This window comes from Marmota monax, unplaced genomic scaffold (genome assembly GCF_021218885.2).
Source record: "Marmota monax isolate L192 unplaced genomic scaffold, Marmota_monax_Labrador192_F-V1.1 WCK01_AAM20220418_F8-fsc00157, whole genome shotgun sequence".
Classification (NCBI taxonomy): Eukaryota; Metazoa; Chordata; class Mammalia; order Rodentia; family Sciuridae; genus Marmota; species Marmota monax.
The window spans coordinates 3,354,183-3,378,425 of NW_026694573.1; the positions used below are offsets into that span (position 1 = coordinate 3,354,183).

A 24,243-nucleotide genomic window follows, 5' to 3' on the forward strand; every position below is an offset into this window, starting at 1 on the left:
CAACCCAGGCATTCAGTTGGCCGCTGCCATCCCTGCCGCCCCTACTCTGCCCAGTCTGGGGCCGCCCAGCCCCACAGCTTCCCGTGCTGAGGGTTGCACCCACATCACCCTGTGTCGGATCAGCAGCAGTTTACCACCAACGCACCCGCGGCGGGCCAGGGACCCCGCCAGGATTGGCCAGCCAAAGTCAGTTGCACTGCTGGGCCAGCTTCCAGGAGAGCGCCGGCGCCCTGTCCGGTTCTGCCCGCCCCACCCCGGCCCGCCGAGAGCAAGCAAGCGAGCCTCCGCGGCCATGGCCCGGCGCCTGCTTTAGCTCTCCTGCACAGATGCCACGGCGGAGCCGGCGGGTAGGAACTTGCCCTTGGCTGAGGGCGGGGGCTGGGACCAGGGCCACAGGACTACCACGCTTTTTCTGCCTGCCTCGCTCTCCGCTTTTCTGTGTTTCTTTTACTCAGTCCTCCCTGGGTGGGCCCCCGCGTCCGCCCCCAGCCTTCCCGCCCCTGTTGCAGCAGGAAGCCCGCGCGCTGTGGTTTCCCTGACACCCCGCGGAGGAAGTGAGCCGGCAGTGGGGTGCGGTACCCCCACGCCTAAGCTGAGCTGGCGCTCTGCTCAGCGTCAGGTGGGCTGCCACGCCGGCCTAGGCTGTGGCACGCGGGGGTGGCAAGCGCCACCGGAGCCAGCACACGCACCCGCGCAGGGAGCCCCTTGCAAGCCCAACCCGACCAAGCCCAGGGCAGTGAGCCGATGCGCACGGGGGTGTGTGCTGCGCTACACCGCGCGAAAGCGAAAGCCACTAGCTGGAGCAACTTGGCGGCAGAGACACCGATGAGAAGCACCGCGCGAGAAGCTGCGCGGTGCTGCTCCCGGGGATGGTGAGCTGGCCGCCCGGCTGGGTGGGCAGCAACACCCAGCCGTGGTGCCTCCCTAGTTAAAAATAGCTGCTGTGCGGGGGTGGGAAGATGGTGCAAGCGGTTTTTCAAAAGTGAGAGCCAGCGGGCTCAAAGCTCTGGGCTAAACCCGGTCCTTGACCCTCAGCACTCACATTGGTGGGAAGGGTAGGGTTGGAGGTAGGGATCGCTTGAGCCTGGGTTGGGCCTGGGCGTGGGATGAAGGTACCCATGTGGAAGGCAAGGCTGGCCACCGAGAGTTGGCCCCTGGGCTCTCCCCTACACACTCGCACTTGGTTGTTTGTCGTTTCTGCTTTTCCCGAGAGGGGGAGGGGAGGAAAAACCTAGTGCGCGTTGTCTCCTTTGGCAGAGGAGGCTGGAAACGGTGGGCGCCAGCTGCGGGCGAATTGCAGCCTTCCCCAGGCCCTTCCTGTGTGGGTTCTGGTCTTATTACCTGTAATGACACCGGGAATTCCTTGCCCTCTGTAGCCCAAACTTGACAATGAAGACCGAAGACCGTGTTGGGGGTGGGAGGGAGCGGGCCTGGTGGCTTCTGCACAGCCCTGCAGCTAGAGAGGCTCCCAGATGACTTCGGGGTAAAAGCTGTAGGAACTTTTTGCCCCCAGTGGTGTTCAACTTGGCCTTCAGGAGCCCTCTTCCCACCCCCTTAAGCCTGAAGCAAAAGTGCTACAGGAGGGGGAGGGCCCCTAACTCCTCAGGGCATCAAAGGCTGGAGAGTTGCCAGCCTAGAAACAGTCCTGGCCCAAAATGCCTGGTCTCCTGAGGATGAGGGCTGCAGAGGAACAGGCAGGGGGATATAGGATCCTGGCCTGGCTCTGTTCTTGATGCTGTCCTTACTTGGGGGCAAGTGGGGTGGAGTATAAGAACCTAGTGGGCTGAGTACTGTTCTGGTCTCAGCTCCCTGCTGGCTGCCTGCCTGCCCTGGAACTAGTCTCCTCTCCCACAGTGAAGGTATAAGTGAAATCATGTGTTGAAGAAGCTGGGCAGGCACCCTGTGAATTGTTGACCCCAGAAGATGAAATCAACTCCTGGGGCTCACTGGCACTGAAGTATCCTTCCATACCCTACCTGCTCCTCTCTGTCCAAGTAGTCTTATTTGGGTGGTTTGTATGAGTCTTTGAGTGACAGGTGTTTCTCTAAAACTTTAGAGGATTTTCAGGTATTTTCCTCACAAGTGCTTCTGACCTCAGGGCCTACAGTCCAGATTCTTTCACATTCCTGGCTCAGCTAGGTGTCAGGCTATAACTCTGAGGCTGTCCTGGAGCCCACAGAAAGTTTTGTGCTTCTCTGGGGGATAGGGGAAGGCCCTTGATCTCCTGTCCCAGAACCCCACCCTGCTGGTAGGCTCCATCACTCTCTTTAGCACCAGCCACCACTAGGCATCTCGTCCTTAGCTAGAAGCAGCCTTTCCTTATCCCTGTGCCTGCTGCTCCTTGGAATGGGATGCCAGTAAGCTCCCCCTCCTTCTCCTGTTCTTAGCATTGAGTCACCACTGTATCCATATGGGTGGGGGGTGCTGTAGGAATCCCTCAGTCAAGAGAACAGGCTCTCCCCTGGTTACTCACAGTGGTGTTTTCTGTGAACAAAGCTGTTGAAAAAGTGCTGCTCTGGGAAGCCTTGATTACTGGTCTTCCTTTGTAAACTCCCCCACTGTGTGACTTCAGCCACATCACCTCCAAGAGTCCAGCCTGCTGCTAGGTGCCTTCTCTCTTGGTCCCTGAGGGCAAATCATCCCGTGTAGAGGGAGGAGAGCTTCATAGATAAGAATGTTCAGCCCAGCATTCTTCATAATAATTCTGGAGACTCTGTCCCAGTTACCCACCAATAACCCACTTCTTTTTTGGGTTTAGTGTTGTGTGGTCATTTTATTATTTTTATGGTACTGGGGATTGAACCCAAGGGTGTTCTACTACTGAGCTACACCCACAGCCCTTTTTAATTTATTTTGAAACACGGTCTCACTAAATTACCCAGGCTGACCTCAAACTTGCCATCCTCCCATCTCAGCCTCCTGAGTCACTGGCTCTGTGATTATTTTATTTTACTTTTTAGTACTGCAGATTTAACTTAGGAGCACTTAACCACTGAGCTACATCCCCAGCCCTTTTTATTTTGAGACAGGGTCTCAGTATGTTGCTTAGGCCTCACTAAATTGCTTAGGCCCCACTAAGCTGCTTAGGGCCTTGCTATGTTGCTAAAGCTGGCCTTGAACTTTCAATCGTCCTACCTCAACTTCCTCAGTCACTGGGATTACAAGTGTGCACCACCACACCCGCTTGTGGTCATTTTTTGGGGGCAAGTGAGGACCAGGGATTGGACTCAGGGGCACTCAACCACTGAACTACATACCCAGCCCTATTTTGTATTTTATTTAGAGACAGGGTCTCACTGAGTTGCTTAACACTTAGCCGTTTCTGAGGCTGGCTTTGAACTCGGGATCCTCCTGCCTCAGCCTCCCAAGCCACTTGGATTACAAGTGTGTGCCACCACACCCAACACTGTGGTCATTTTAAATGAGATATTTTTGACAATGTGGGAAAATATGTATGCTCTATTTACTGAGTTAAAGAATCTAGATAAACATTACCTGTTCCCTGTGCTTAGGATATGCTGGGTGGTGGGGCTGACTAAAAGAGTCATCACTGTATGCTCAGCTGCCCATTTTCTACCTGTTCTGTGGAGGCTCTTTCTCTAGCTCCTGCTCCTGCTTTGTCTGGTTTTCCCTGATAAGCCCTCAGAGTCTTTGCTTTCCTGGCCCACTATTCCTTCTGTCAGCCTCTCTCCTGTCCCTGCATCTTGGCTCTTTGAAAGGGTTTGTCTGTTGCATTAATTCCCAGAGCCTGCCTAGGGCTAGCCCAGATATGGCTCTGGGGGACAAGAAGTTCTCCCTGCCCTCTTGGGACTCACTGAAAGCCACCTGAGGTTTGCACCAAAGTTGAAAGGACTTGGAGTCTAGGCTTTAAGACTTTTACCTAAAACTTTCCTTCTCGGGGCTGGGGATGTAGCTCAAGCAGTAGCACGCTCGCTTGGCATATGTGCGGCCCGGGTTCGATCCTCAGCGCCACATACAAACAAAGATGTTGTGTCCGCCGAAAAACTAAAAAAATAAATATTAAATTCTCTCTCTCTCTCTCTCTTTCTCTCTTTAACTTTCCTTCTCAAGACAGTCTACAGGCAGGCCCATTAGATAGCTGTCCTGATTTTCCTTTCCTCACTCATACAGGTAGACTTAAGGAGTTCCCTGAGAATTCATCTCACCTCACAGGTTATGCGCTCCCCAGGAGAGCAGGTCTGTTCAGAGGGCTGTTGTAAGCAAGAGTGATGCCATGATGCCATCTTACTGCCTGCCTACCAGCCCTCCCACCTTTGAGCAGTCCAGCATTCAAAGAGTCCAGCAACCTAGAGTTCAGTTTCAAGAACAGGGATGCTATTCTGTCCAGGGCACAGGCCTTTGAAATTAGCTGCTGATGTCAAGAGCTAGGGACAGCGATGTATGCTGGCACATGCCTGTAATCCCAGCAACTAGGGAGGCTGAGGCAGGAGGATCACAAGTTCAAGGCCAGTCTCCACAGTTTAGCAAGACACTGTGTCAAAATAAAAAGGGCTAGCGATGTAGTTCAATGGCAGAGCATCCCTGGGTTGATTCCCAGAACAAAAAAAAAAAAAAAAGAGCGAGAGATAGTTCCTGTAGACAGCCTGAACATGGCCAGCCCAAGAAGGCCCCAAACAAACTCAGGCTGCTTGAGATGGCGAGCTTGAGTGAGCTAGAGAAGGGAAGATGAAGGGGATATTCACTCCCACTCACCCAGCTTCCCACTTGCTGTCTTGTTAGGTAGTACCCTGGGACTCCCCAAAGTGATGTTGGCACTTCATTGCCTTTCCCTCCTAAATACTTCTGTGTGGCACCCATGTGGTTTCTTTATAACCTTTCTCAGCATTCCCAGGTGTGGACATTTTCTCTTTTGCCTGAAACTTGCCTGGCATCCCATGTGGGCATGGCCCTGAGACTGGCAGATCAGGGGAAGGGGCAATCTGAATCCTGTGGGTGTGACAACAAGAGGGAGCTGGAAGAGGCCAACTGAACTCTGGGAGGATCAAGGCTGGAAGTCATTTCCCACAACAGAGTCTAAAGGGACTTAAATATGACCCTCAGAGGTATCTGTGGTGCTAGTGGAGGACACTGAACTCATTTTCCCTCTCTGGAATACAAGGGCTGGATTGATTACACACTCAGACTTTCCCTGCTAGTATAAGTGTAGGATGAATCTCTTGAGTCCCCTCCTAATCCCATCCCCAAACCTCATCTGCTCTGCAACAAGCCTTGGACCTAGTGAATTTCTGAATGGGCACACCCTTTCCTGCTGTTCTTTCCTGCTCTGACTTCCGGGGCACTTGTGTTCCTGGAGAGGCTTTTCCCTGTATCCTTAGAGGAGAATGTAGCAGGATCTGTAACTGAAAGGCAGGGCCTGCTAAGATAACAGGGCTAGGAACCCTTGGCCTAGGAGCCCCAGAATAGCCTTGGGCTATACTGTCAAAAGTAGCCTAAGCAGTGGCCCATTAGAGGGCCATGGGGTTTACTGAGAGAACCAGATCTGTATTTGAATCTGTGGCCTTCAGGTGCTAGGTTCAGAGGTGGCTCTAGGTTGAGTAAATGGCTGTGTTCAGTGGCCTCACTGGTATGCAGACCCTAGGACCCAGGAGTGTGCATTGGGTGAGCTCTTCCAAGGCCTTTAGGGAAGTGTGGGCTGGCCAGCTTCTGGAATCCAGGGAAAGAGGAACCTGGCCAGGCACTGTGGTACACACCTGTGATACCAAAAACTCAGGAAGCTGAGGCAGTAGTATCCTAAGTTTGAGGCTAACCTCCACAACTTAGCAAGATCCTGTCTCAAAACAAAAAAGTCTGGAGATGTAGCACAGTGGTAGAGCATCTATACCCTTCCAGGAATAAGTTCTTTTGGATAACAGTGTGCAGGAGACATCATGAGCCACAAGCTCAGGCACAGGCTAGATGGTCCAGAAACAGTTTTCCATACCTGCAGGAGCCACTTCTGTCTTTCATCTCCCTACTGTGTCAGTCAATAAGATTGCCATGAGCAGAAATCAAACTGCTCTCCTGGCTCCGCCCCCCTGCCCAATTCCCCAACACACAAACTTTTCAGCCCCTTTGTAAGTGGACAGAACATTCATGGGCACCAGCACAGGCTGGAGGGTAGCTAGGGAGAACTGGCAGGGGAGCTTCTGACTCCTTCCTGCCTGTGGCTCTCTCAAATCTGTGGTTCTGTTCTGGCCTGCCCTTCAGATTCTAAGGGGTGTCAGCACCCCATTGCTGGTCTCTATCTGCTCTCAGCCAGGCCTCCTTTCTGGCACTGCTGTCCACAGCCCTTCTCATCAGGCCCCAACTTAGCTCTTCCTCCACTCACCTGCTGGCATGTCCCCCACACACCTTGCAGTAGGGACCTTTACCTAGCCTCCCACCACCTCATGTGGGGCAGTGGTGAGGAAAACAGGGCAAAGTAGGTGCCATCTCCTACTGGACTCCTGTCTTCAAACTGGGAGGACCTCTGTAACACTGTGGCTCTCTCTGAGGTTTTTCATAGCCCTCCACAGGCAGGGTATGAAAAGGGCAGTATAAGGAGAGATCTACTTTGGCTCCTCCCTGTCCCCATGGAGTAAGGCTTTGTCCAGGCCACCCTGGAGCTACAAACACAGAAGCTCATCTCTTCTTGGCTCATCCAGGAAGCAGAGTTGTTGGCTTGCTCTCCACCCTGTATCTCTGCCTGGTGGCTGTAATTCTTCAGTCCAAGTGACCCTGAAGTCCATCCCCATGGCTATAGGAAGCCATCTCTGGGCTGAGGTGGGGTTTACTTCCATCTGCACACAGCCCCATGCTAAGGAAAGGAGGGGATGTTCCCTGGGGCTCCTGCTGGAAAGGGAGGCCTGACTGGGATCTTGGATTCACTTGCTTGTTGTTTCACTATAGCTGCTGAGGTGGGCAGAGCAGCGAAAAGGTCCAGCCCTGGGAGTGGGAAGGAACAAATCTATTACAGGTAGAGGGGAGAGGATGGTACTCATTGCCTGGTAAACAGATCGAGGAGTCCCACGCTGTGCCATGTGCATGAATAAAAGGTGAATGAATGAACAAGGGCTCTTGAGCCAGCTAGACTCGGCATAGGAAGTATGCTTTTCAGCACCAATGTTATCAGGAAAGAATAAGCAAGAAACCAAAATGAAACAAGTGTGTGCAAGTGCAAAATGTTGTGTTTCAAGTCTCTAAGGACTGGTTTGGGGACATTCAGTGGCAACAGACAGACAGGAACCTCCATAGTTCCCTTCTGTTTTTTCATGGATTCACTACCTGATTCGTTTCATCCTCTGTTCTTTCCATGATGGGCGGTGTTATGTCATGGAAGGAAACAGAAGGAAGATAGGGATCTAAACCTTGTTCTGGAATGTGCAGTGCAAACTAGACCTGTCCACACAGGAGTGTTTGTCAACCTGAGATGGTTATATACTGCTGCTCAATGACAGAGACTCAGAGAGGGCTTTCTGCCCACATGGGTTTCTACTCCTGACAGACCCAGCCTGTGTAGGTTTCTCTTTCCTGTTACATTGAATGTGCTTCTGTCGCCATCACCTGCCATCTATCTACTATGCCACCTTTCTGTGGCCATCAGAGGGGTCGAGTCCTTCCCTGCTCTACCCTTATTGCCCTACCCTTTCCTTTCACTCTACCCCAAACCAGTAGGTACTGAGAGTGAAGCTGCCTCATTCATCCCCCAGCCCCCTAGCAGAGTGAGTGCCTGGGCCAGAGAGGTCAGTTGCTAAGGATGGAAGCCCAGCATCAGCTGGCAAGGGACAGGGGAGGCAAGAGGTTGGGTGTGCCGCTTGGCCAACACTGCCCAGGTCCCTCTGAAACAGAACCTGTGGACATTCCAGATGTTCCAGATGAGGCTTTGGATGAACCTGGGACTCAAACCTGTCTCCTGGGACATTGTCTCACTTCAATAAACAGAAGACAGCTCTTGTCCCCAAAAGTGATGAGGGTATACCAACATCCAGTCTCCATGCAGTTTTAGATGCACTCACAGTACCAGGTAGCCCACTTTAGGTGACCTCATGGGCCCTCCAGGAGGTTTTTTTCTTACATCCTCATTGGCTCATTTTAGAAGACCCCCGTGACACACACATACACACACAGATAAATACCCTGTGTCTTCGATCCTTGAACTTGGGAACGGGAGTTTGAAATCCCTCTCTGAACTTCTATGTGCTTCTCTGTCTGCAGAGGGCCAGGTGTGGTTATCTTAGGTAGCACCTTCTTGGCCTCTTTTTTCCTGTGGGGGAGAGGTGAGCTGTTTGTCACCCGGCTTAATCAACTGTTGCTGCCTTGCAGTGATTGCCTTTTGGTGATAGGGCACCATTCATCTTCCCTGCAGCCCCATCCCTGTCCCCAGCATGGGGCACCTCTGCATACTCAGAGTTCTGAAGAGCATTCTCTTTTCCATGAGAATTATCTCCCACCTTTCCTAAACAGTTGAACATGAGCGTTTACAGGGTAAGGGACAAACAAGGAGATTAGGGAACTATGATTCTCCAGATGGAGGCTTCAACAGAGTCCATGTATACTCTCTAGGAGGCAGAAAGCCTTCTCAAACTGGCTGCCTTACCTGCTCTGCCAGGTTTGTCAGGGCCCTGGGGACCCAGAACCAAAGCAGACCCACTCTTGTTCAAGATATACTACCAGCCTAAAACAACCCTCAGCTATCTGAGGGGCTGACCTTAAGTTGTCTCTGTGAGAGTCAGAGGAGGGCAGCATGCCAGAAGGGCTTTGGAGAGAAGGTGACATCACAGCTGGACCTGGGAAGACACAAAAATTGATTAGGCAAAGGAGGTAAAAGGATGTAAGCAGAAGCTCCCAGGCATAGAATTCCTGGCTTGTGTCAGTCCAGAGGGGCTGAGGGCTTGGTAAGGGAGTTGAGAAAGGAGGTTTTAAAAAGCCAGTGGGCATAATTTCAACCCTTAGAGCATGATTCTGGGGTTCTTGCACCATAGGAAAAAGACCTTTCCTGCTAATTAAGATGAAGTGGGCTACTTTGAAAGGTGGTTAGCCTTTCAGATGTGCATCTGACGGGCATCAAACTTATAGTATGGAGGGTAGAAAGGCAGTAGGGCTCAAGCACCCTCAGTCTTTCTAGGCCTAAGTGCCTGGGAGCCTTTGAGGCCCTCACAACTCCTGTCTTTTTTCCTCTCTCAGCCTGCCTGTGCCCTGGCACCAGAGCTACTAGTGTGGAGACTCAGGGTGATGGGAAAGTCAGCCTTCCTCATTACATCCCCACTCCCCAAAACACAATTGAGGAAAACACATGCTGTTCTTTTATTCATCCTCACCTGATATGAGGGCTGGACCTTCTCCCATCCACAGCTGCTCTGCCAGGTTTGTCAGGGCCCTGGGGTCTGAAAGGGTCTGACTTTAGTTCTGGGTAAGAGTAAGCTAAGCTCAGCACAGAAAGTGCTAGAGGGATTTCTCCAGGATCATTCTGAACCCTCTCATTTGTGCAGGGCATATCACTCACTTTCCCCTCCAAGTCATACCCTGTTCTCCAATGCAATTTGTAGCCCTGGGTTTCTTCCCTCTCCCAACCAGTGCAGTTGAGGCTGGTACAGGTGGTCCAAGATTCCCTCCGTAGGCCCAAAGGAATCCTTTCCTTAGAGCCATGGATGTGGTGAGGGGCCAAACCTGAGCTGCTCTTGGAAAGTTACTCCACATCTCCAAGCTCCAGCATCCACAGTGTAGCTGTGTGAAACTATGGTAAAGTGCTTCCCAGGGAGCTGGGTCCTTCCCTGGCCCCTCCTGCTAGGCCTGGGAGGTAACAGAGAGAGCACTTTCATGGCCACTGCAGTCTCATTTAGATCTTACACAGCTCTGGGAACAGATGGTTGCCAGGGCCTGGGGTCCTCACCTCCCCAAACCAGCAGCTACAGCTGCTTAAAAAGCATCCAACATACCTCCCTGTGGTAGCTTTTCAGCTGCTACAGAACCACTTCTGAGGAAGACACACCATTGGTGTTTGTCATACTGGATGTAGATGGCCTCAGCCCCCTGGTTTCATCCTAGTTGGGCACTGCTGTGGATAGAATGTGGCCTCCAAATAGCCCCCTAGCCTATCTGGTGGGCCCTTTTTATCACAGTATGAGCCAGGCTGCTCATTTCTCTGCCTAGTGGCGCAGTGTGGAGGTGCAAGTGCTCAGGGATGTGGATTTTAAGCTCTACTGGGATCCAAAGAGCTCAAAGCTGGAGGTGCCCTGTCTTCCCTCCAGGACTGCTGGAACAGAGTAGGCCCAAGCTCTGCATGGGCATACAAACAGGCAGCGAGCACCCACAGGAATAGGGCCCTGAGAGGGGCACCACCTGGGCACGCCACTGTAGTCCACATGGATGATAAGTGAGGTCCCAAGAACCCCATACTGCAGCCTGACATAGATCAGGCCCCATGCCCAGGAGGAGCAAAAGGAGGCAGTATCTTTTGCAGCCTTAGTCCATTCAGGCAGGCATATCTCCATTATTTGGCTACAGGGACCCATGTGGGAGCCTGCCAGCTCCTTCCAGGCCTCTGAGGTCCTCTGCTAGTGACCAGCCTCCTTAACGTTCTTTTTACTCATCATTCCCTTTCTCTGTCACTCATGCCTTCCCTACACCTTGACTGAACCCCAAGTGGTTGTTAGATGTCATGTTGGTCACCAGGACCCTGCAAGGGACTAGATTCTGGAGCTGACAGTGGGTAGTATATGTCCAGTACTGCAGTGGGTTAGGGAGAGGGGAGGAGGGTCCCTGGCGGAGCAAACTGCTCAGAGTGAGGTGACAGGGGCCTGGGTATCATGGGAGCTGTGAAGATTCTCTGGGTACTGTAGGGAAGGAGGTGTGCAAGATAGGGCTGTGTTGGAGTCATCTGGGGGCAGCAGCCACCAGAGCTTCACCATGGTCCCCCTTTTGTTGCTGCTGTTGTTTTGTTTTGGTTCTGGGAATTGAACCCAGGAGTACTTTACCACTGAAGTACATTCCTAGTCCTTTTTATTTTGAGACAGGGTCTTACAAAGTTGCTGAGGCCCTCACTAAGCTATTAAGGCTGGCCTCAAACTTGAAATCCTTCTTCTTCAGCCTCTAGAGGTGCTAGGATTATAGGCGTGTGCCACCATACCCAGCATCATGTCCCCATTTAACCTAGTAGTTTCACCTCTAGGTATTGGTTGTACATCTAAGTCAGCACCTGTACTGAGAGGGGTGCATGTGACCTGAGTGCCACCATAGAAGATAAACCCAGTAAACCATGCAACATAGTCATACAAAAGAGGTAGCAGAACTGCATGCATGTCATTTGCCACCATTGAGGAGGAGGCAATAAGTGGAAGTGGCCACACTTCTGTCTTCTGGATGGTGAGAAGGGGCCAAGGAGTCCCTAATGGGATGGTGTGACTTTGGCACCATGGCAGGTTCCAGGCAGGAGTATCTCTGAGGCTTCAGCCATGGCAGTCCTCCTCACAGCCTACCTCTGCCCATCCCACAGGGCATCTGGCGGATCCCTGTGGATGAGATTGACCGGCCGGGCAGCTTCGCCTGGCACATGAACCGCTCCATTGTGCTGTTGCTTAAGGTGCTGGCCCAGCTCCGGGACCATAGCACCCTGCTGAAGGTGTCCTCCATGCTGCAACGGACCCCAGACCAGGGCAAGTGAGTGAGCCACACACGTACCCATCCTGGCCCGTGACCATGCTACCCTGAGTCAGTCATCTACCCAGGGCTTTTGTACCCTGCTCAACTTGGCCCTGAAGCCTACTTGTTGGGGAGTCCCAGCCAGCCTTTTCTCCTCAAGAATTCTCTGTCCCAGTGTCTAGAACCTAAGGGATATCGCTCCCACCCTCAAGCATTCCAGGGCCAAAACAGGCCCTCTCCACTGACCTTGGTTTCCCTTCCCTTTATTTCTTCTTAGCCTGGGACTCTCAGAGGTGGTGTCAAGTCCTGGGGAAAACAGATATTCATACCATAGCCATAGTACTCCAGGTAAAGGCCAGGAATAATGTGCAGCAGGAGAGCCATGTCTTCAATGGGGACCAGGGACCCCTCAACCAGAAGGGTGGAACAGCCAGAACAGAGGGGCACCTGACATAGCTGGTGCATGTAGGGGTTGTGTGGGAAATAGAGCTCACAGGTGGACTGGCCTGGTCATAAAGCCATAAGCTAGGCCAACCATCCTCCATTAGCTGCCTCCTCACCTTCTCATGGTTTTATTCACCTATGAGTTCCCAGGTAACATGCCACAAGTTCAAAGGGGCCTCCAGCTGGGGCTTGGAGCACCCTTGAGACAGACTTTAGGGAGAAGAACTAAAGCTCATCCTTCACCCCCACCCTCCCTAAGCCAGTACACAGGACTGGCCCATCATAGCCCTGCCTTCAGGGTTCACAGCCAGTCAAGAAGGTGCAGGGCAACCAGCTGGGGCTAAGTCAGAAACCTGTTGAGTGTGGAGGGTGGGACTCAGGTGAAACTTGGGGGAGCAGACCTCAGTAAGTGGGACACAGAAACAAACATTCTTGGGGCAGGAACTAGACACTGGGCTACTACCTAGCAGCACTGTGTGGTATCTGACATGCCCCCATCCTTTCTAATCACCCTGTGTCACCATAGGAAGTATCTACGAGATGCAGACCGCCAGGTTCTGGCACAGCGGGCCTTCATTCTCACTGTGAAGGTGCTGGAGGATACACTGAGTGAGCTCACAGAGGTATGTTGCCCATTACCCTTCTCCTCCACCACCAGTGAACTATGTGTGTACACCCTCCCTCTTCACCCTCCAAGCAGGTAGAGTACTGCTCCCATTTTGCAGATGAAAGAACCAAGGCCCAGGAGTTTAAGTGACCCACTTAACAGGTGAGGCTGCTGGAAACTGAGCCAGGACTGTCTCTTCAGAACCAGTGCCTAGTAAGGCTAGACTGGGCTTGATGGTATCTGGGTCTGAAAGTGTCCTTGCCACCAGAAACCCTGGCCTCATGTACCAGTGGTTAGAGAGACTTGGCTGTGCAACAAGCACATTTGGTGACCCTAGGCAGGTCCCTTCCTATAAAACACCCTGTGTCTCCCATCACAAAGGGACAAGAAGACTAGGCAGTGCCATCCCAGCTAGAGCCAGGCTTGTTACTCAGGAGTAGCAAATAAATAGTTCCATTGATCTGGCTACCTGGGAGTGTCATAGGGCAGTCTAAGGTTGACAGGAGTGACTTTGGGTGGGAGAGGATGTCAAAAGGTACAAGTTACCAATGTTTTATTTTTGGTTTCCTTGTAGGAGTCAGAACGCCCAGGGCCCAAGGCCTGTAGCCTCACTGGAGCCAGGATGACCACCGATGTCTCACACAAGGCCAGTCCTGAAGATGGCCAGGAGAGCATCCCCCACTCCAAGAAGCCCCTTTTGGCTGAGGGCTCAGGACCAGGTCCCGAGCCAGGGTGTAAAATTGGCCCACTCAACCACCGGTCCATGGCCATGGATGCAGGAGACAGTGCAGACCAGGGCAAGGAACAGAAGGACAAGGAGAGTTCCAGAGGAGGGCCTACTGAGCCTATGGACACGGGTGAGGCTGTTATTCATCGCCCAGACTTGGAGCGGACACCAGCTGTGCTGCCGGGTCGCCCCCCAAGGGACCGGGGCCCTGAGAGCAGGCCCACTGAGCTGTCCCTGGAGGAACTGAGCATCAGTGCCCGCCAGCAGCCCTCTCCATTCACACCAGCCCCACCAGTCTCCACTACCAACTCTTCCCCAACCACTGCCACAGGGGCCAGGGGGGTCAGCCATCCTGAGGAGCCACCCCCACGGCCCAGCCGCAAGAGGAAACTTCTGGAGGATACTGAGTCTGGCAAGACACTCTTGCTGGATGCCTACCGTGTGTGGCAGCAGGGCCAGAAGGGTGTGGCTTATGACTTGGGCCGCATTGAAAGGATCATGTCAGAGACCTACATGCTCATCAAGCAGGTGGGTGGGCCTATCCACACACCCCAACCTGCCCTTGGCCTTCTGTCCTCCAGGAGGCTTATTCCTGGGGGTCTAGATGTACCAGGTCCTGCCTCTGGGGTGGGTATTAGGTATCTTGTTCACCCCATCCAACTATGTGCTTTTTTTTCCTTTAGTATGATTTATTTGGTTTTATTTTGTTTTTGAGTCTTTCTACAATGATAAGGCAATACATTTAGAGTCAGAAAAATAATGAGCTTTAAAATGTCTGAATTCAGTCTTAAAGTAAAATGAAACCACATTGCAAATCCAATACTCAGAGATCAAACACCTGGTCCCATCACTATGAGGCAGTTCCTTTGAGACTTCTGTGGGTACCATCTAAGGGTGGCTGAAGTACCCTGAATGTGACCAAAGAAAGTGTCATCCTTCTCTTTTTGCCTTTTTTTTCTTTTCTTTTTTTTTCCCCATACTTCATTGGTACATTGTGGTTGTACATAATGATGGGATTTGTTGTGTTATATATTTGTGCATGCACACAGTATAACAATATAATTTGGCCAGTATCACTCCCCAATATCCTCCCTTTTCCTTCCTACCTCCCTCTCTCAATTCCTTTCCTCTATTCTACTGATCTACCTTCATTTCTTATGAGATTCCCCCAACATCTCTTTTCCTTTGTCCTCTCTAGCTTCCACATGTGAGAGAAAACATATGACCCTTGATCTTCTGAGTTTGACTTATTTCTCTTAATGTTTTCAAGTTCCATCCATTTTTCTGCAAATAACATGATTTCATTTTTAAGCACATATTTTTTTCAAATTGAAATTATTCCCATAGAAAGAATACCCAGAACTTCAGTGACAAGTTCAAATGGGTTGACCAAATCCCTGATTAACAATTTTTTTCCCCAAATTCTATCAATTTCCAGGACATTCTTTAAGATGGCCTGCCTTCACCTCACCAGCCACCAATGTTAACTTCCATTTGTTTTTGTTGCTAATTACTCAGAAGACAGTAAAAGTACTGCTGGTTTCCTTGCTAGGGAGCCTGCCTGGTCCCTTGCCCTGGCTTGCTCACTCTCCTGCCCTTGCTTGGCAATGTATAGACATCTCCTGCAAGCAAGTTCAGCCTGCTGATTGTCCAGAGTGACCCCCACATCTCCCTAGTCCCATACTAACCTCCTCATTGCTTGGTTTCTTGGTCTCCAGACATACTTGGCACAGCCCAGGACCATTACCATCATCTGCCCACCATCCAGACCTGGGTTTTCACAAGGCCCCTCCCAGTTGAGTCACAGTCCTCTATCCTGCCTCCTCAAGAGGCAGACTTTAGCCCAGAAGCCATCTAGAAGTAAATGGCCTCAGCCAAATTTGAAGGTTTGGTTGGGATCTGAATCCTTCTGCCAGCCTTAGCCTTTGAGAATGAATATTACTCACCACAGAAATTAACTTTGTGTAGCCAGAATAGTGGCTGGGTCCAGCACTGGCATCAGTACCTAGGACCATTGGGACCTTGACCTGCCCTTCCACCTGGAAGACAAGAGCACCTGCCCACAGTCATCACTGAGGGAGTCTGGGTGTGGTCAGCAGTGAAGAGGGCCCTTCACAGGAGTGAGGTCTCCCCCCCACCAAAAAAAAAAAAAAAAGGCTGGTCTGTGCTACCTAAAGGTCAAGGCTGGGAGGAATTCAAGCACCACTAAGCCCTCTGACCTTGGGCATCTCCTTGCTTAGGTAGATGAGGAGGCTGCACTGGAGCAAGCTGTGAAGTTCTGTCAAGTCCACCTTGGGGCTGCTGCCCAGAGACAGGTAAGCCCAGCCTCATCATGTAGGGCCGGCCCCACACCAAGGCCCAGGGCTATAAGTCAAGAAGTAGGTAGGCCCTGAGGATGGTTCTTATGGTCATAGTGGGCTGTGGGAAAATAAGCAGGAAGTGAATGAATCTCTAGCTGGTGGAGTATTACCCCAAAGTGGGATGCCCTTGATAGGGCCCAGATCCCTGGCATATGTGAATACATAACCTGATGGGTCCCTCCCCTTGTCTTGGCTCCTTTTCCAGAAACAGAGAGAATGACTTCAAGCCATTTGACCTCACCCAGAGTGGTCCTTCCATTTGTAGAGGACCAAGTAGCGTTAGAAGCAGGCCAATTAGGAGCAAAGTAGCTGGGGGCCTAGGGACCCACCAAATGAGGGTATGTAGTAGAAACAAAAAAGTGGAGACAAGTTCTCAGAGAATGGGTAGGAATACTGGTGTTTATCAGGCAGGGGAGTGATTGATGGATGGAGAGGGATAGAGCTGGTGCAGAGGCCAGATGAGGATAGGTGGGTCCAAGAGATGGTAGAAGCTTAACTGGTAAGGTAGAAATGGCAGGGGTGGAAGTGGAGTTAAAGCCCCTCCTGGGAAGTGCCTGGGAGAGCCCCAGCCAGAGTGGAGACTAGGGTTTTATTGAATCTGAAATTCTTTGAAGGAAAAGGCCATGAAGGCATAAAGTCAAGAGTGCCCTCACCCTGCCCCAGCTTAGAGGATCAATCCAGGCAAGAACACTATATGTGAGGAACCCTGGTATTGGTGAGTCTGTAATCATCAGTATGGACCAGAGGGTACGGGCAGGGCCAAGCACCTTGACAGGACCACAAACACAGGGAGGAGTCTTGGGACAAGAAAGAGTGGTATCCAAGAAAGATAGTGTTCTAGGAGCCAAATAGCAAGAATGGGGACCTACCAGATATGGGGACCCAGGGACTAGAGCCATTTTTGAGGAACAGGTTCGAACGTTCAAGGTCAGCTTTAGAAATTTAGCAAGGCCCTAAGCAATTTAGGGAGATCCTGTCTCAAAATTTAAAATTAAGAGGGCTGGGATATGGCTCAGTGGTTAAGTGCCCCTGAGTCAATCTTCAGCACCACCAGAAAAAAAACACAGAGGCTCATCATTTGAATAGGTATAGCCTTTGTTTACTCTGGTGGCCCCTAAGCCATCTAGTCCCAACAGCCCCAGCAACTGACTGGTGGCCACCCTGGGGGTCCAGATGGGCTTCCTCCCTGTGGAAAATGGAGCATCTGGCCATAACTCCTGCCAAAGTTCTAGGTCTTAGAAAGCCCTGGTGAGTTCCCTTATACCAAGCAGGCTATGGACCAAGCAGGGGACTCTCTGGGGGTCATAGGTGAGCCCTGTCTCCTGAGAGCCAGAGTCCTTGGCAAGATATGCCCCCAACCTGCCTGTAGTCCTTACCACTTTATTATTGCCAAAGGGCACAGCACAGTTGGCCATGGCCTCTTAACCCCCACCATAGCCTCCCTTCTCCATGGGGCAGAAATAACTGCTGAGGCCCTTGTGCAGGGCTCAGGCCTAAGCCCTCCTAGAAACCCCTCTTGTCGCCTCTACTGACCCAAGTGGGGCAAGTGAACATGCAGACAGTGACCACAAACAAAAGAGGAGGACTGTTTTGTTTTTTCAATATTGGGAATTGAACCCAGGGCCTTGTGCATGCTAGGTAAGCTCTCTACCACTGAACTACACCCTCAACCATTTTTAAACGTTACTTTATCTTGTGATGGGGTCTTGCTAAATTGGGCAGATTGACCTTGAACTTGTGATTCTCCTGCCTCAACCTCCTGAGTAGCTGGGATTACACATCCAGCTTAAAGGATAGACTCACACAGGAAATATTCATATACTTTTCTCTTCATTGGAACCTAGCTGGCAAGATCCAAGGGCAGCTATCATGTTCAACAGTCAGGATTCAATCCCTGGTACTGGGGGGGTGGGGGGGGACAAGGGCAGGGCAGAGTCTCATATATTAGAGGACCAGTAGCTACTTGGGCATGCTCATATCGGGGCCCCTGAGAGATGTGGACAGAGGTTTCCTTATTTCAAGGACCTCAAAAAATTTCTGGGAGTGGCCAGAACTAGGGCACTGGGATCTTTAACTTTTAGATTGCCTACTTCTGGGCAATGTCAGTTCAGGCACTAGTGTAACCCAGTGTAGAGGAGAGCCAATCTAGTGGTCTTGAGGTCCTCCCCATCAATGTTCCACCTGTCACCCATTTCCTAGACCCCAGTGGAATGGGATGCCCCTGGTATTACCCGAAGCCCTCTCACCACAAGTCTGGCCTACAACTCTTGCCTCAGGCCTGGAGCATCACTGCTGAGGGCTATTCTGCTCTGGTCTTCATCTCCCTCCAGAGGCCATTTCCTGCCTCCCATCTCTCACTCTTCTGGAACCTTTGTGTTTTGCCCCCTTCTCCTAGAAGAAGCCACCTAGAACACTCCCCTTAAGCCCTCTGGTTAGGTTCCCTTGTCTTCTCCTATTGCCTCATGTTCATCTCAGCCAAGTCATCCTCTCCTGGTGTTATGGAAGGCAGGGTATTATCTCAGGGTCTTCTTCAAAGCCACCCAACCTTTACCTCCTTTCCCACAGGATCTGGCAGTACCCTCCACCAACCCCATACTTCAGAGCCATCAGTTAGGATGATCACAGCCATCCTGGGCCCACTTCTGACCAGAACCAAGGAGAAGAAAGCCATGGCCCTCAGAGTCAATGCTTCTGCCCCTCAACATGTCCCAATTGCTGTGGCAGCTCTATGCACGCCTGGAGGGTGCTCGGGACATTGTAAAAAGCTAGATGCAGTTGCCTGTGGCTGAGACCTACTCCTGAGTGAGAATAGGGACATAGCACTTATCCTCCCGCTCAAGTCTGCTCGCATTGCAACTTGGGGTGCTCCTAACTCTACCACTCTGGGCACCCTGAGAGCCAGGGCTGTCCTGCCCCATCCTCCCACCAAACTTGCTGCCCTTAACACCAGCCTGGGGCTTATCCCAGGCACCCACTACATGGCAGAATTTCCAGGGCCTGTCCCCCATCATATGGATCTCAGAATGATGGAACAATTCAAGCAAAACTTCATCAGAAGAGGCAGGATTATCAGTAGAAGCCAGCTTCCCAATGAGATGCCCACCCTTTAGCCTTTGACTCTCCCAATTTGCAGGGTGGAGGGTCCTACTGCCCCAGTGTGGGCAGCTCATACAGTACAGTGGGCCTGGTGCTGGGGTAGGGGGTGGGGGTCCAGGTGCTTTGCTGTGAGAGGCTACCACCTTGAGTTACCCTACCTAATCTCACTTTGAAGCACACTGTCAGGCACTATGGACTTCACATTTATGCAGCCCAGGAGGGGGATCGATCGTGGTTGGGAGGAGTGGGTATGCCCTGTGTAGCTCCAAAAAGGGTCTCATGACAGAGGGAGCTGTGTGAAGGAAGACTTTTGGAGGCCCCTAAGAGAACCAAAGACCTGTGGCAGGTGCATTGCAAGACCAGGCTGTAGGCAAAGGGCCTATTTGGGACAGCATTAGGCTGGGGCTTGCAGCCAGTTGCAATCCCAAGCTCAGGGTGTAGATTCTTGTAGTATTCTCTTGGAACCACTAGTGTCCCTAGGAGTCCTTGTCCAAGACTGACCGTGCATTCCTAAAGTTCCCAGATTAGGCCTATACCCTATGCCTTGGGTCACAGCTGGATATGATTTTCCAGACCGGCACCCTGGAGTGTAGGGGGAGGTCAGCTGGAGATCTTCACCGAGTCCCCACCAGCAGGGCTTAGACATCTCCAAGAGGGGTGCACAGTTCCCAGCTATATGCTGACATTAGCATTTTTCTGGAAGGGTGCCTATGGATCTTGTTGGCAGCAGGATGGGGCTTAGATGCCAAAGGGTCATGTTGGCATTCCAGATCCAGACAAACTGTCCTATGGGACTGCACTGGGTTGATGTGAGGGAGGACAGTGTGGGCCCAGGGCTGACCAGCTGGCCTGCCTTACCTCTCCTCTGTCCTCACAGACCTCAGGGGACATGCCTACCACCCCCAAGCACCCTAAGGACAGCCGAGAGAACTTCTTTCCTACAGTGGTAAGCACCACAACACCTGACCCTATGCCAGCTGATGTGCTCCAGCGACCCAACGACATCCACACCAAACCTCGCCCTGCACTGGCTGCTGCCACAACTGTCATCAGCTGCCCTGCCTCAGTATCAGCCTCTACTCCAGATTCAGCCAAGGACCCTGGGCCCCCCCAACCACACAGGCCCGAAGCCACCCCCAATGTGGCTTCTCTGGGCCCAGGTGAGTCCCATCCTGGTAAACTGGTGTATGGGGCCCCTACCATTAGTCAACAGCAGCTTCTGCTCCCTGAATAGAAAGCATGGGCAAAGGGGGAAGGCAAGGGTATCCTCCAGCCTGTGTGATCCCACAGGAGAGCAGGGATTGCTGGTCTGCTCGTCAGTGTATGGCAGCATCAGTGGTGCCAATCGGTACATCCTGCACATACCAATCTCAACCTAACCCTACATGCCATCTGTAAAGGGGTAGTGATGAGAGTAGGGGCAAGCACCATCATTTGATGTTTGCTGCCATAATGGTTTTCTCTCCACTCCCCCCAATAAAGCCTTTCAATAAATAAGAAAGATGGCTTGATCAGGTAGGAAGGGGAAGAACACAGACCAGGCCTCCCATGGGTATCAGGAGGGCTCCTGACTCTGACACACTGCAGGGCCACCAGTACTTGGCCTCCATTGTTCCCGCACTAGATCTGCTCAGGTGCCATCACACCCCCATGGACAAGACAGAAGGAAGCCATCCAGGATAAGAAATCCCCTGGAAAGGCAGCCTGTCTTTCAGGGCCACCTAACAGACTAGACAAGTCTGGGCCAGGAGCTTTTCTGGGAGAAAGGGTCATTGAGGCAGCACCACACAGGCCATAAGGAGGAAGGGACTAAGCAAAGCACTATCTCTTTCACTGGTGCAGGCATGCTTCTGGCTTAGTGGCTATGATTCTACCTGAACAGCCCCAGCCAGGCTCTGAAGACCCATAACAGGACAGGGATATTCCCTGACCAGTTAACCTCCCCAGCTGGTGGGTCCCTAGCCAAGACCAGTCTGGTGAGTTGCCTGTGTCCCCAGAGCACATTCAGGGATGGATGTGTCTCCTTGGCCCTGTATTTCAAGCTCCACCCCCATGCTTCTCCCAGCCTGTGCTCTTGCCTGAGACCCTGCACTGGTCTACAGCCAGGCTCCCACCTACCCACATCTGGAGCCATCCCTGAAGGCTTACCTGTCCATCCAGTAACAATCCAGCTATCTTCTCCTTGAGCATGAGGGATAGCCAGTGGAGAGACAGGGATGACTGCCTCAGGGACTGCAACTGTCAAGTCTCCTCTGTAACCACTGTCTTGGTTCTCTTGCATGAAACCTGGGTCAGTGTCCTGGGTTAATGTGTTTTCAAGTTTGCTCCCCCAGGGCTCAGCACTCATTTAGCATGGACTCCCAATCTTATGCCATCACCCTGGCTTTGGCTTTAGTCCTGCACATTCTGTAGTCACTGGGAGCTTTTACAGGTAGCCACCCCCCCCATTACAGCCATATTGCCACATAACCCTGTTATGTCTGGAAATTTAGACCCTGCTGGGAGCCAGCTCCTTCCTTCTGAGAACTTTCTCTGCTCTAGAGATGTGGGCTTGATGGTATTTACCTGTCCCAGCCTGGCCCTAACACCAACCCAGAAAGCTAGGGAGCAAGCTGGATACCTGGGCCATTAGAAGGACCCTCTGCCAGGCCTACGTGGGCACATATTCAAGATTTTCATTCTGACAAAAAGTCATTTAATCTAGTTTTGGGGAAGGAAGTAGAAAAGGATTGACTCTCCAGACTGAAGAATGTGCACTTGATAGTCTTCCTTAGATACAACAGTTAGAGAATAGGGTGTGAATTGCAGGTTTTCACCTACTTGAGGGTGGGGCAGGCAATGCCAAGAAGGAATGAAGGCAGCCGCTCTAGGGCTTCCTGGTTCCCTTCCCAAGGAACTCTTTCCTCACTGTACCAGGTTTGGTGTGTGGCCATCTGGCTTTTTCACAAACTATTGGATCATTGGTTCATCATGACATGGGGAATACTAGCTATCTATTGAAAGGCCCACAGGGGAGGAACTAAGATTTCCAGCCAGTATCCACTGAGGTCATCAAATGGCCAACCAACCCTGAGAGAACCCTAGTTTGTCCTGCCTGCTGTAGCTGTACACAACATCCCCAGGCCCCAGTAAGCTCACCCACCTGCCAGGCCAGACTGCCCAAACTGGCTCCATGCAGCAGATGTACCCCTCAAGTTTGGCCAGGGCTCAAGGTCCCTGTGTCTCTTAAGGGAGTCCCAGGCACTGCCTATCACTGTGCAGCTTCTTCCAGTGTGTCTATCTCCTTGTTTGCTGGATGTCCACCCACCCTAGGCCAGGTCCTAGTTTTGTGTAAAACAGACTCCCCAGAGGATCCTTTTCTCCAAAGCCATTGTGTCTTCTAGGGTGGGAAGAGTAAAGCAGAGTGGAAATGCAAGTAGTATTGAGGGTAGTGAGAGTGCTGGCCTCATGCAGGCCCTGAGAGGCCAAGGAAAGTCTGAGCCAGGCCCATGGTCTCCCAGAATATGAGCCTTGGAGACAGCTAGACCTGGTGCCAATCTGTGTATCTGTCCTGGTAAACAGGAGAAATGTCCTGATTGCATAGAATCTCTGCCTGAACACCTGCTCCCCAGACAAGAACCCAAGGCTGGGGAAGCTCCAGACAGCTCTTCTCTGCAGGCTGTTCCCTTAGTAGGTCCCACCCCTGGGTTGCCCAGATGGCTCTGGTGAGGGGAGGAGACCACCTGATCTAGGGAACACCTCACTGTGTGTCCAAGTCTCTGCTGGACTCCACACAGGGGTATACCTTCTCTTCTTGGTGGCACCCTGAAAAGGCAGGCCTGAGAAAGATGGATAATCAATGAGGCTGCTACTAGGGCTGAGAAGCCGTGGGCCCCAGGCCTGTTCAGAGTGTGCTTGACCCACCTCATTGCAGCCAGTCTATAGATTTATATTACCAAGAAAGCCAGGCTTGCTGGGCATAGTGGTATATGCCTATAATCCCAGCCACTTGAGAGGGCTGGGCAGGAGAATCTAGTCCTGAGGCAGGAGACTCTTAGGCTAGCCTCAGCAATTTAGCAAAGCCCTAAGAAATTTAAGGAAGAGACTCGTCTCAAAATTAAAAATAAAAAGGGCTAGGGATATGGCTCAGTGGTAAAGCACCTCTGAGTTCAATTCCCAACACCAAGAAAGAAGAAGAAGGAAAAAAAAAAGTTTCTAGCCTCCCTAACCTGAACAGCTCCCTACATACACACTACTGAGGGAATAGCTACAGAAGGGAAAAATCCGGCCAGAGCAAGGGCAGGCCATTAACCCTACAAAAGGGCATGACCTTAGATCCCAGGGCCAAGGGAAAATCAGCTTAGTTTAGTGGTGTGTGTCCTGTCTCCAATAGTTGGGGGTGATGACTAGGAATTACTAGAGTGGCCTTCTGAAACCATTGTGTTGGGCTATCTATGAGTATGGATTGCCAGGTGGTGAGACCAAGAAAGGGAGTGGCTCCCCAGAGCCAGGCTTAAGATAAAGCCTCCTCACAGACCCTGCCCTTAAGCAGCTCAGTGGAGACCAGGGAAGCTTAATGGCCCTTAGGCCTCTGCCTGCAGCCTGGTCTATCTTTGTCTCAGGAGTTATCACACATGCCTGGCCAAGGAGGGGAGCCTGCTTCCCCTGATGGAAAAAGTGGCTGGCATTCCTAGTAAAAAGAGCCTAAAGGGCAGGCAATGGGACAGTATCAGCATGCTGAGAGATTCTAGCTCTGAGGAAGCAGGAAGAAGAGAATGACTTAGAAGACAGAGAAGAGACTAGAAACAGGGTCTGGGGAGGCCTGGGCATCTGCAGCACTGATGCTGAGTAATGGCCTGGCTGTCGGCCACAGGCACTGCAATAGCCCCTGGGGCCCATCTGGTCCTTGGCACAACTGAAGCCAATTCCTCATCCCTGCATTGTGCCAGGGAAGGAGTGGTCTGGCTCAGCATGAGGGCACAGTGCCAGTGTGTTCTCTGTCCTCTTTGGTCTTAGTTGGGTAGTTGTGATTCTAATCCTGACTTTAGTTCTCAGCGTCATTCCTGTGAGCCAGAGGAGAGAGAAGACCCCCATCCCATGATGTAACCATAGTGGTGTTTTACCCAGGTCCAGGGGCCATACAGCCTTCATTTTGGCCCCTAGTGTGTCTGATATACTTCCAGTCCAAGTAGGAAACAACTCCTAATGTCCACTTGGGGGCTGAGAGGTTTCCTGAAAGTACCAACCTAGATTGTCCCAGAAGAGTTCCTGAGGGTCCCCAGTCTGCTCCTGTGGAAATAAAGAGCTGCTTTAGCCCAAGCTCCCCACTTTGGACACATTTCTCTTCTGGGTGTCTGAGAGCACAGCCCAGGCTCACAGGGCCCACAAAAGAGGCTCTGCCCTGGGAGGTATTA

General features: G+C 51.8%; 1 protein-coding gene across 11 annotated transcripts in view; it reads left to right on the forward strand.

The window, feature by feature from the left end:
- The window catches only part of Cabin1 (calcineurin binding protein 1), a 144,936-nt gene that overhangs the window by 118,204 nt on the left and 2,489 nt on the right, over positions 1-24,243 (forward strand). For all 11 annotated transcript variants that reach the window (XM_058571780.1, XM_058571775.1, XM_058571785.1 and 8 more), the window contains 5 exons: positions 11,471-11,634; positions 12,587-12,683; positions 13,242-13,922; positions 15,635-15,709; positions 19,728-20,010. In XM_058571780.1, coding sequence (XP_058427763.1) covers positions 11,471-11,634; positions 12,587-12,683; positions 13,242-13,922; positions 15,635-15,709; positions 19,728-20,010 — 1,300 coding nt within the window. The remainder of the gene's footprint in view (positions 1-11,470; positions 11,635-12,586; positions 12,684-13,241; positions 13,923-15,634; positions 15,710-19,727; positions 20,011-24,243) is intronic.